Here is a 13,120-nt window from a genome sequence, read left to right on the forward strand (position 1 = left end):
CATAGAATAAGAAATCTGTGCCAATCTCAAACTGAATGAATGTCATGTCTTTATCTTTGATACCTTTTCAGACATCCATTTGCGTTGACCCCGGTGTGACGATAAGAACAGATATCACACATTAAGTCTGTATTATCTGCTAGAAGTTAAATTGAGCACAGCGGTGAGAAACTCCATTATCATTTTCGGGAGAAGAATGGGTCTGGAGCACACAGGCAAAATTAAAAGTCGGGGGAGGGGAAATGACGGAGAAAAGACGAGAGTGAAAGGAAGTGGAAAAGAAAAGGAAAAATAAGGTTGGAAGTTGTAAAGAGAGATGAGATGAGTTAGAGTTCTGGAGAGGGAGCGACAGAAGAAGAGAGAATATATGAGCGAGAGGGAGGGAGAGCAGAGCACTGTGGTCCTCAGAAGAAAAATTAGCCAACAGACATCCGGCGATGAACCGCCCTGAACTCCAATTAAATATTTAACCCCGTCATAACTGCACTTCCCCGATCTAACCGTCTGTCATATACTCACACCTCATAGGACTAAAGTGTGTCTATTTGAGTGGCCTTGAATAGCAATGAAGCGGCTCCCTTATGGCTTTGATCGCAGCCAGTAGAGGGCGTCGGTAAACTGGTTCCATCCTTGAGTATTTTTCACTCGTCTGAAAGGGAAATGGACCTGAATATTTGTCGATGTGTAGAAACGCTTCATTTAACTCAACAGTGACATGTTACGATGTCCTCTTACCCGCTTTTACCTCAACCACCTTGGAAAGTAATCAAATAAGCGTTCGAACATCATGAACTGTTCAAGTACAACTCTCACTGAACGGAGCGGTTTCTATTGTGAACTGAATAACGTAGAAGGACACAATCACAGCTCGCATTGAGCCCTTCATGAGTGTGTACTTACAGTGTCCTACATTAACCCCTGAGCCCCGATCTGTCCTCGTCTCTCCGCTCAGCAGCCTGCGGTTCAGTCAAAATTTCACGCAATTTGTGTCACTCGACTGTTTGGAGTCAAATCGCGGCTTCCTGTTCGAGCAAGAATTTTAAGTTGTTTACAGGATCTGTTTAGAGTAAACTGTTGTAGGGGCGAAATATTAACTGAGTCACATTTATGGAGGAAATATCACAATTTTCATGCCAGGGGCTCAGAGGTTTAATTTAGTCTGTGTCGGTCGTGATTTATTAAATGTTTTTCTGTGGCCCTTCTGAGTATAAGCCTGCCATTGGGCCCCGTATTCCAGCGAGCATTCTCCTCCCCGTCCGCTATCTGCACCAGTTTGCGAGGGCACCGTCGCTGCCTCCTGTGCTTAGAGCCGCCCAAGACCACAGTGACAATTTAAAGAAATAACAAAACACACAAGAGTGTGTTTCTCCCCCTAGGGCAGAAGGATAATATGGGCAGCCAGACCTTTCTCTACGCTGGCACAGAGCGGAGGAGATCGGGCCCTAATCTCAGCTGTGTCGCGTTGTCACGATGCCAGAATTATGACTTTGATACGATACCTGCCCAAACTGGATACTGGATACTGAAACGATACCGCGGCAAAAACACCAGGAGAAGTAATGGAATAATAGATGACAGACCATGGAACTTAAAAATTCTGCTTTTTCTTTTTCATGAATGTCATTTCAAGGCAGTGGAGGGAGTGGAAAGAAGCCGTGAAAACCATTGCACCATAGTGTGTGAATTCATTTTGGAGGAACTCTTAATTTAGCTCAGCTACACGTTTAAATCTCTCCACCTTCAGCTTGTAACAGGTTAAATCCTTGCAGAGATAAGTACGAGCAGTACTGGAAGCTGTTTTGTTAAAGTATTACAGGACGCCGTGGACGCTCACCGTGCCTGGAGAAAGTGAGAGCAGAGCGCCGCTGCACACACTCCAACACTTGAAGTATCGGTACAAATAAAATGGGGGTATTGAACAGTTAACAGCAGATACTTTATCAGCATCGATATACCGTGTTCCGAGCCATGAAGTACTTGTGGTGATGGTCATTTCAGGGTAGCGCAAGCGAATGAGTGCATATAGAACACGCGAGTCTGTAAATGTGCCGTTAATCTTACCCAGAACCTCCTTCGACGGCGGCAAGCTGAGGTTGAGGCTGGTGGCGTGCACGCCGGAGTCGTCTTGCAAATGGACCACGGCGCCTCCGTCCTGCAGCGAGCGCACGAGCTCCCGGAGACGCGCCACTTCCTCCCGAAGAGCGTCGACATCCTGCTGCCGCTGTTGTTTGGCGACCGAGGTCGGGTTCATTTTGAAGTGGAGAACTTGGGTTTTGACGGGGTCGTAGTCTCCCTGAGAATAAAAGACACAGACCAGAGTTAGCTGTGATGCTTTTCTTTAGATGTCTTTAACAAGAGTGGAATACTTCTTTCTTTTCCAAACTGTGGATGTCTGAAGATTTTCTGAATGAAAGAAGTAAACATGACACACAATATTGACTCTGATTTTACAGAAATACAACTATTTAAAAAGCCGGGTACAAAAATGAATCCTTGTGAAGTCAAATTAAGTATAACACAGCATTAGCTTGAGCACTAAAGCCGGTCAATAAAGGTCGTTCGTTATGACTTTGTTCTCTCCGGTTTTGAGAATTTACATTACTACCCTGCTCTTTGAAGGGAATATTGTCAATTTGTGTCTAAAATTGCATTGTGCAAGAGTACACATCCTGCTGAACCAGTGGGCTGTTTGAACTATTTCCTCTTAAGTGCCATAATGTCAACGCTCCTTTCGCAACAGGAAATTCAGAAAGGGTCTAAATCCTGTGGTTTGTAAACTCCTACTTTCCCATTTAAGTTTTCTAGCTGCACCCCTGACAGAAGGGCCATGACTTAGGTATTTAAATGCACAATTATTTGATTGATTTTGACAAAAATGTGAGAAAAAATTATTGCAGTTCCTCAAAGTCCTGTGCGACGTAAAAAAAAAAAAGTTGTTTTGTTCGACTAACTGTCAGAAACTCAAAGACAATCCATTCACAATTAAACAAAACAGAGGAGAAAAGTGTCAAATCCCTCACATTGAAGAAGCTGAAACCAGAGAGAGTACAAATATGATGCAAACAACAAATTATCAAAACGGCTGCTCACGGGATATGTCGGAAATGCAAATGATGATGACGCAAGGTCAGTCTTTGTTTATGCAGAGTCAATCCAGGAGCGTCTGGTCTTGGTTTGGATGAATGTGCACTTTTTTTTTGCCCCCCCTATTGATCAAGTAAACAGCATTTGAAGTTCTCCTTCGTAATAACTCACAGCTCTTTAGACCGTGTGTGTTTGTGTGCTGCACAAACGCTACAGCACACAAAACACCAGAAGCCGCCATGCGTCCTGTGAGCAGCGTGTGGCGAGAGCGCGGACACGGCAGAGGAGCTCGAACAGACTTTCACGATCAAAAGGGGACGAGAAGACTTTTATTAGAAACCGTCAGGAGAGTTGTGTGCCGAATGTGACTCAGATGAATAAACAGGGGAGGAGACGAGAGGCGAAGTGGCCTCCAGGAAATCAATCCATGCTTTCAGTCACAATGACTCAAGAAGACTCGTACATTTTGAAATATTAAAGCAGTCTGTTGTCATTTGTTCTGATATTTTTTTCCCCCATTTTGTCGACTTGAGTGCTGCTGAAGAGATTTCTGGATGGAATAAATGGTCCTTGTCCACATTCTCTTAGTTTACCACTGGAAGATTGTGGATAGTGACAGTTTTAGAGCATCATTTTTAGTACTTTAGGTTACTATATAATTAAGGTCTGGCCTTTCTTGGTTATGGGAGAAAACTGCAGGTAGAAAAAGCAAACGTATGTAAGGGATATTTACATCCTGCACATTGCACAAAGGTTATCTTTTGATCTTTTACATTCACTTTCCAGAAAGATACAAAGACATTTTAGGAAAGCGTATGCATGGCACAAAATGTTACAGAAAATCAGCAAAAGAAAATACATTTTTATCTAAACTCTGACTTTTAAAAGCTCAGCCAAGCATATATATATATATATATATATATATATATATATATATATATATATATATATATATATATATATATATATATATATATATCTTTTTTCCCCCCAGTGTTTCCAGATTGAAACCTACTTTAAAAACAGGCGGCTGGAAATCAACTTACAGATGCTTTGCAAACATCTACACACTCACAAGATAAAGCAGCAATTTATTGAACCACTTTGTGGTTTATGTTCACAGTTGTTCAGCGCATGGATGAAGCGGCTCTGCTGTGTAGGAGACATTTGGAATTTTAAAAAAGCAGGCTTATTTCCGACAAAGATATTTATTTTCTGTGCAACCTATGACGGGTCAGCTTTACCTAGCCTGCCAAAAAAAAGAATCCTCTCCACCAAGGCTGCAGGAGCATACAGTGGAGTTATGAGCGTCGCTCTGCCTACCTGCTTTATTTCCCAGTGTGCTGCTCTGAGCCGCGTCGACCACAGCAGCAGAAAGCACCGATTCACTGCCCGTGCAAGTACCATTTAATGTGCTGTTGTGTTTTAAGATTAGAAAACACCCCGGTGAACATATAACACATATAAATAAGCAATTAATATAGTTTTAGTACATGTTTCATAATCACTTAATGTAGTGAAACTAAAACACTGGCAACAGGACAGTTTCAGCAAATTTTTCGTTTTTATAGTTTACAACAGTCCAAAAATGTAACCATCAAAACAGACTAATAGAAAAGGACATAACGCCCAATGAGAACACACACACACACACAGAATGAGAAGCAAAAGCCAAAATGGGAATGACCTCCTCCCGGAAGACATGATTTCCTTCTTTTCTTAATTTGACTCTATAAGGTCTGGGTAAATGAGAAGAGTCTATCTTAGCTTAATGCCAATAAAAGGAGACATACACAAACAGGAACACACACACACACACACACACACACACACACACACACACACACACACACACACACACACACACACACACACACGCTCTTGATTACTGGCTAAATTAGATTCCACATGGCCCCAAGCGACTGTTGCCAAATAAACTACGGGTGTGTGGGAGAGCAAGAAGCAGACGAGGAGAAACGGTGAAGCAGGACACCGAAAACAAAGCCGGTTCGGGTAACACTGCCGACAGCGTGGGGGAGAAGCAGCGTGGATGACGGGAAGAAAAGAAAACGAAGGCCTGGCACGCTTATAAATAACACTTTGTATAATTTAAAAAGGAGCCGAGTGATTGAGCTTCTCCAAAATGAGAATGCGTGTATTTATGTATCACAACAGTTTCAACCGGACTGCACACACACACACACACACAGCCAGATAAAGTCAAGGCTTATTTGCTTCCTGCGCAAATCTTTTTTGGAGGTTCTACATCTGTATACGGAGGGTTTATTCAAGGATGCCTCTGTATGGGCGTGTTGTGATAAACAGCCAGAGAAAATAGAAGGGAGAGCCAGATAGCGCGAGACAGATATGTAGATTAGAGCCGTAAACCCGGCACAAAAAGAAAGAGTCAAGTCCTCAAAACGCAGCTAACAGCTAAGTGCTGTCAAAAGGCGAAGGACTCCTACAAACATACTTCCTTGAAATTGGGCCAAGCGAAAGAAAATTAGAATGATTTGGCCGTGGAATTCATACTTTACTTTTTTGGGATGCCTGGACTGAGCCGCGGGGCAAAGTTTTAATCGACTGCTAAACAGCAATAACAAAGGAAATGTATTTCTCTTTGGCATTAAAAGCGCATCGCTTTCAGAGCAAGCCAAGGAATAGTGTAATCTTTTTTTAATTGGTTGAACTCTCCTCATGTATCACAATAAAGTGAGAAAATGGAGAACGGCCATCTTCCTGTCTTCATCCATTTTACCTTCCGAGCAACAAAAGAGGTAATCAGGTGATTGAGTATCATCCAGTGAAATAGAAAACATTAAATCTAAAAGTACAAATGGGGACAATCATTCATAAAATGCAGCAAGGCATCATTACCTTTCACTTTCACATGCAAGTCTGAATTTGAGAGAAAGAAAAAAAAATTAAAGGGAAAGCGGTGCACAAACGTGTTTATAAATGATAATTTAGTTTGCCGGCGCAACATCAGAAAAACGCCAAATTGCCTGAGTTTCAAATTGGATGTTAGCAAACTGCTTAATATTACAGTTGGCCTATTTTGTGTGTGTGTGTGTATATATTCAGTCTGCTCTTCCACACAGTATTTACAGTGAAGCAAGGTGGAGCGCCGCTCTAAGTGCCCAAGGCTACAAATCTCTTATTCATAGAACAACAATAACAACACATCTAATACCAGGAAGCAGAATCTGTTATGAATATAGGAAAGAAAAAGAGTAGGCCGAGATGACGAAAAAGAGAGGGAGAGTGTAAGAGGGACGTAGAGAGAGGGGGATCAAAGTCCTGGGGAACAATGTCTGCTTTTAACAACGCTGAACAAATCGCTCTGAAACAACCACTTATATACTAAATACTGCACCGACCACAGGGGACACGGGAGTCACTGATGGAACAGGTGACACGCTAATGGTGGATGAGCAGGGTGAACGAGTGTGTGGGCAGAGGAGTGCCATCAAAGAAATAAAGAAAAAGGCTCAACCTTAAACCATGTGAACTGATGGAGTGAGAGGTGGAATTGGAAAGACAAACCTCTTCTTTTTAAGGCACATCGTTAAAAACCCATCGTGGGCGCCTCTCCTTTACACATGAACTATACCGAAGTATTCAGCCCTCTGGTGTTCATCCAATTTTGCTGCATTACAACTATTTGATGTAAGGGCCCCATAGAAAATCGTCACAATTGGTGAAGTGAAATGAAAAAGAACTCAAGACTCGTCAACTTAAAGCTTGCAGTGTCTCTGCTGACCGGCAGGGGGCGCCGCATCTGGTTGCAAACATTTTGAAACATGAGTTTATGTCTCATTCGCTAGCTTCAAGTCTTCTTCAATACAGCATGATGTTAATTTAGTAAATAATGGTATTATGTTAACTTCCGTTCACTGGTTGCAAACAGCCAAGATGGCGACGGCCGTAATCCAAAATGGCGACGGCCGTATCGCCGAACTCAAGGCTTCGAAACCACTGTCCACAAATCGATGTGTGACGCCACGATGACGAAGTCCCCTTTTTGTATATTTATATATCACATATGTGTGCAGTTAAATGACATAAAATCCAAATAAAAATCCATTAAAATACCAGGTTGTAATGCAACAAAAGAACCAGGGTGGTAAATGCATTTTGCAAGGCCGAATTCCTAAAAAAGAAGAGGGGGGAAAACATATTGGGAACTGGTACTGGCCACTGAGTTTAGGATCCTACCCCAATACAATGGCGCTTAATGAAACAATAATAATTTTGTCCTGGTTATTCTGAATGCACAGACCTGACTGTCAAAAATGTATTCAAACCACTTTTGTTTTGTTGAATGAAGTTATGAATCGAAATCGTTGGCAGCAAGGTCTGAAGTATCCGTAGTGGTTAAAAACATGTTTCCTAGAAAGATGGAAGTAGTTTTCCTAATACTATTACTCCCGTTATCAAACCTAGATGGAGTATATGGTCTTTACAGATCTCATAAAATAAATAAAAAGATTGTGTTGTAAACAAACAATTGCATCTACCCATCCTATAATTATATGTAAAGATTTTGTAAAAAATGTACATGAATATTGTCCTGCCTATTACTTGAGGGCACTGACGCATAACATTGTTCGAGCAATGTCGGACACATCCGTCTCCATATTCGGTCCACATCATATCGGGGGCTCACAAATGGGAAATGTGCATCATGCAGTGTACCTCGAGAAGTAAGCTCCCGATAACTGCTCCTCGACAACAGTGTGGTGTCAATAAGAGAACAATCATCACAAGCGGGAATCCCACTGTGGCGCTTTGCGATATGGGCTGGGTGTGAACGTGGAGCAGCTGCTAAGCAGGTACTGCACCTCTGTCCCCACGGCGACGAGGAACCCATGGAGGAAATCTAGGTGGAGGCAACACTCCAGTGGGTTTTCCTGCATGGGCAACATTTGAGGATGACAAGCGAGCTGCAGCACAGCTGTCTTGCGTAGAAATAAGACAATTGAAGTGAGGCGTAATGGTGGATGTGCAACAGCATGAAGTAAACACAGAGAAAGATGTTTGGTAATGTGTAAGAAATATGATATCCTTTGATAACATACGTTAAAAAAAGGACCCTGCAGAGTTTTCTTGTAAATAAACAAAAAGCTATGTTTACATTCAGTGTCACTCACCCAAAAAGCAGTGTGTGTATCCTCGAGATCTAACAAACGTGTCGAGTGCATTTCCCTCATAAAAAATTCGCAAAGAAGATATTTAAAGTATTTTTTTCCCTGTTTGTTTCCATCCATGTTTACTAGCTTGTAGTTGTCGTATTCTTCGTCGTCTCGCAGCATTTTTTGGAGTGTTACAGACACAAGTTTATCAGTGGAATAGTGCGACAGCGTCACCCGTGTGCGCACATGGACATGATAAACTCCTCATGAAAACGTGGCAGTCAACTCTCCCGACACGTTCCTGTAGGTTCATGCAGTACAACAACATCAGGAGAATACGTCCCCTTCTCACCCAGAAGGTGGCACAGGTTCTGGTCCAGGCTCTGGTCATCTCGTGCCTTGACTACTGTAATTCCCTCCTGGCAGGTCTACCAGCTAGTGCCATCCCACCTCTGCAGCTCATCCAGAATGCAGCAGCTCGACTGGTCTTTAACCTCCCCAAATTCCCCCACACTACTCCGTTCTTCCGCGCCTTTTAATTGGTTACCGGTGGTCGCCCACATCCGCTTCAAAACATTGGTCCTTGCGTACCGTGCTACGAACAGATCGGGTCTTATCTACATCCAGGACATGGTAAAACCGTACACCCCAGCTCGTTCGCTCCGCTCGGCTTCTGCCAACCGGCTTGTAGCTCCGTCACTGCGAGCTAAACACTCAACAAAGTCACGACTGTTTGCTGTACTGGCTCCTCAACGGTGGAATGAGCTCCCCATTGACATCAGGACAGCAGAAAGTCTCTACATCTTCCACCGCAAAATAAAAACACATCTTTTTCGACTTTACCTTGAATAAAGAAAGTAGCACTTTAGTAGCGCTTACTTATAGCACTTTGTAGTTTAACTTTATTGAAGAAATTGTACTTTCTTGATTCTTGTTGTTCCGAGTTTGTACTCATGGTTGAATGCACTAAATGAAATGTAAACAAAATAAGGCATGCCTCGTACAAAAACTGCTCCTTAGAGCAGTCATGCCTAAAACTCCATAGCGATGCTTTAAGCCTAGATACACTTGCAAAGCACAAACTGGAAAGAGAAACTGAAGCTGAAGACCAACTGGGGGGGAGAGACCAATTAGCTTCTCGAGTTCTGTGCGGCGGTATTCATCACAAAAACAACAAATTATTGACATGCAAATGATTCGCACAAAAGAAAAATGAACGCGCCCGGTGTGTAAAGGCCTGAAGGTCAAGTTGTCATTCCGTGACGTAAATCTAGTACAGCCAAGTCGCACTGGCAGGGCATAAATATCACCATTTAGCTTCTCTATGGGTCGAGCCAACAGCAAAGCCATCTTAAAAAGGCAGCACCCGCATGTCCATGTCCACAGGGTCCACAGATCAATCACTAAATCCCAAGAAGTAGGAAAAGGTCTAGAGACCGAATTTAGCCTCTATTCCTTTTACAAGAGTCGACAAGTGGATGCTGGACTGAGATCTGGAGTGAAAGGGGAAGTTGAAGAGCTCTTAATACCATGTAGTATTAGCATCAGAGCTTCTGGCAGGCTCTGCCACAGGGACCTGAGCCTTTGAGCGTTTACGGATACACGAGGGAGAGGAAAGGGAAGGGGCCGAAGATTCCCTGAAGAATAACTGGAAGGTGCAATATGTCATCCTCTTCCTCATCAAACTCCGGTCACATTGAACCATCTCATCTCACCTGTATGAACCAAGTGCTGGGAGTGACCTTTGCATCTTTTAGCTGCTAATTGGACTCCTAGTTGCTGTGCCAGCCACCGGACAGATGGGTTTCCTCTGTTTTCTCACCGATATATTAATTGTTATGACAAGACATAGCTGTAGGGTCAAGAAACCAATGATAATGGCTATACATTGTTGTAAAGGCAAATTGTCCTCTCTTTTCTCCTTTGGCAGTCTTGATACAGAAGCAAAAGCAATGCTTCAATCTGTTCAGTCGAATGTATTCCACCATAAAGCCAAACTTTGTGTACATGAGGGTCAGCTTGACGTACATTTTGTCATCAGAGGGCGTGAGCGACAGTTCTGTGCGGACGTCCACGTACCGGCAGTCTGTTCGACCGTGCGGACCTGTCCAGGACTACTGCGCATCTGTGGTGTCAGCAGCAGTCCGTGTACCCGTCCATCTCATCCGTCATTACTGACATTTCACTCTCAAATTGCATCTTACACTGAGCAGGCTGAGGAGGGGGGGGGGGGGGGAGGGGAAGGGGGAGGTACTCCTTCCTGACGTCTCAAATCACTCCACTGATTTTCTGGGTAAGAAGGGAGCAGCACTGACATCATCTCTTTGGCTCAAAAGTCTGAAGGCTGTTTGCAATTTCATACAGAAAACGTCAAGATTGTTTCTCACAGCCAATGCACACAACTCCCCACATGCCAGCCCCGTGATGGGTGATGGAAAGACACGCCGTCTGGTGGGAACGAAGCTCAGTCAACGGCGTGGCAGTTGTTACCGAGTTACAAACACTGGAACAAAAGCTTCAAAAGCCATCGAGGGAAGGCTCTCAAAAGTTTAGACAAATTGAAAAATAAAGCTGGGATAAGGGAAGGCTGGTGCAATGTGGGACACTTAGACCAAACCTGATTGAAGAGACGCCTCCTTCTTGCCCTCAATTGTTGCTGCCGTCCTTCAGCCACCAATCATCATCAATCTGAGCTCAACTGTCCACAGAATGCAACAGCCTCATTAATTTAAGGATTCGGCGGTCGCGAGAGGACATTGGTAAATAGCCGTCTTTGACATTGTCATGGAAAATATGTTGAACAATATCGTGTTCAATTGTCTCAGTGAAATATAGTAAAGGGACAAGGTTGCCCAAAGGAATATTAGTCATGAAAGTGGTAAGTGCCGTCACGAGGGCCCGTTGTTTTATTGGGATAAGGTTGTATTTTCCCCTGGTGTGTCAGGGTGTCAGCTGCTGCCAATTACCAGGTGTGTCCACCTGCCAAACATTACGAGGAGCTAAATATCTTGACAACTTGCCATACTGCCATAAAACTCCATATTCAGGATTAACTATATTTGTTTAGCCTCGCTACTGGAGAGGAAAAAGCAAAAATGCAGCCTCAAGGTTGTCTGCAGGCCCTATACGTTTAGTCATTTTTACACCTATATTTATTGCTTAAACTGCTTTCATGATTTCAGCTATGATTAAACCTTTAAATAGGTAACTGCCATTAAAATGTAAAGGTGGACTTCCAACAGGTAAAAACGACAAATGGCGTTGTCACAGTACAGTACAATCTGCTTAAAGATTATTAAAACAAAATACCCAATTTTACCAGAATGATCAAATCAATGCGTTTCCATTATCCCGTCCCTCTGTATATCCTACGCTTCCAGACCCTGCATAACCAACTGCATTATTGGTTGGGAAGACTGAATATGCAGAAAGTGAAGCTGGCAAGCAACCACACGCCACAAAGACTGTTAAACAGATAAAAAAAAAAAAGCTCCATCCTACCCAAAGACCTCCGGAGAGACTGGAGGAAAACCGTACCTGAGCAACAACACATGCCAGAGTCAAGTCAAGATATAATTAGCTTTTTCAGCTAGTATTTTGTCTCTATCTTGTTATCTGACAATAAACAGATCAACATAATTTTGAGTACAATAGGGAGCTCATGTACAACAGAGGGAGTACGTTGATGCAACCTCTTGCAATGCCAACAATTATCTTCGTCTAGACGCCGATGACAGGTGGAGCAAAAAGACAAAGTAAAACATCATTGCTGCCACAGTCTGCAGTGGAAACAAATTAAATCTGAGAATAAATCACAAAAAAAGAAGTTGGAATAGAATGATATCAGACTACTTAAGAGCTGTTGTTGAAGCCATCATGATGTACAGGATTTCTCACCAAAAAGCAAGGCGGGTCCAAACCACAGAGGGCCACTCCAAAGTAAGAGTAAGCACACTGAGGAGAGACAATATTGTTCTTCAAAACAAGACTGAATGTTGACTGCCTTTCTTTAAGACGGCCATGTCAGACATATTTGGAGCAAACCACACTTCAAAGATCAATACAACAATCATCCAGCACACTCTACGCCCCTCTGCCGCAAAAAGAATAACTAGTTGCACCTAAAGCCAACTCGTAAAGCTCCACGTTCACTATGCCGAACCAACGAGTAGGTGGTGGGAACACAAGCTGGACCTAATGTGTTTACTTGTCTGTCATCAATAATGAATGTTTGGAATAAAGAAAGAGAATCCAGTAACTCTGGAAATAAAGATGAAAAGCTTTGCAGTTCTGCGTCTTCCCATACATGCATACTTTAATCTTAATGTTGACATTCCCACAACTCATTAGTTGGCATGACCAACAACAACAAGCATGCATCAGAAGAAAAAAAAAAAAAAGAGAAAACAGCTGCTTAGAGACATGTGTAATTGAGGAAAAAAAGAAAGAAAAGGCACAGGCCTTACATCTTTGATTAGTCTACACTTAAATAAAAACATAAGAATATGACTGATTCAAAGAAGTACCCAAAAATACACAGATGTCATTGATCATTACATGTAGAAGTTGGACGGTTTGCAAAACATGTTCACATTTCAAATGTATGCATGCACTTTGATTTCTAGAATATAGCATGTTTATAAGACAAGTGAGGTATTAGAAATGGTACTTTTGCACAGCGAGGCAGGCCTTTGAGGACAGTGACAACTCTTACAATGCAGGACCACTACACAGTTTGTGTACCAAGGAGATAATATACTCATTTGGTATTTGTTTTTCATTATTTAAATAATTTCATGTTGCAAATCACAGCTGGCATGTTGGAGCTCGTCTGGCTATAATTTGTTGCTGATAACCAAGAGAGAGACGAAGCATTTCACACAACTGGCAATGAGAAGACT

At 42.6% G+C, this 13,120-nt stretch overlaps 1 protein-coding gene across 1 annotated transcript in view; it reads right to left on the reverse strand.

Annotated features, from left to right (window-relative positions):
* The window catches only part of mad1l1 (mitotic arrest deficient 1 like 1), a gene marked incomplete at both ends in the record, with an annotated part of 50,819 nt that overhangs the window by 20,288 nt on the left and 17,411 nt on the right, over positions 1 to 13,120 (reverse strand). The window contains one exon of the mRNA XM_079219384.1: positions 2,062 to 2,293. Within this exon, the coding sequence (XP_079075510.1) occupies positions 2,062 to 2,293 (232 nt within the window). The remainder of the gene's footprint in view (positions 1 to 2,061; positions 2,294 to 13,120) is intronic.

The sequence above is a fragment of the Taurulus bubalis genome (assembly GCF_910589615.1).
Source record: "Taurulus bubalis genome assembly, chromosome: 6".
NCBI classification, from domain to species: domain Eukaryota; kingdom Metazoa; phylum Chordata; class Actinopteri; order Perciformes; family Cottidae; genus Taurulus; species Taurulus bubalis.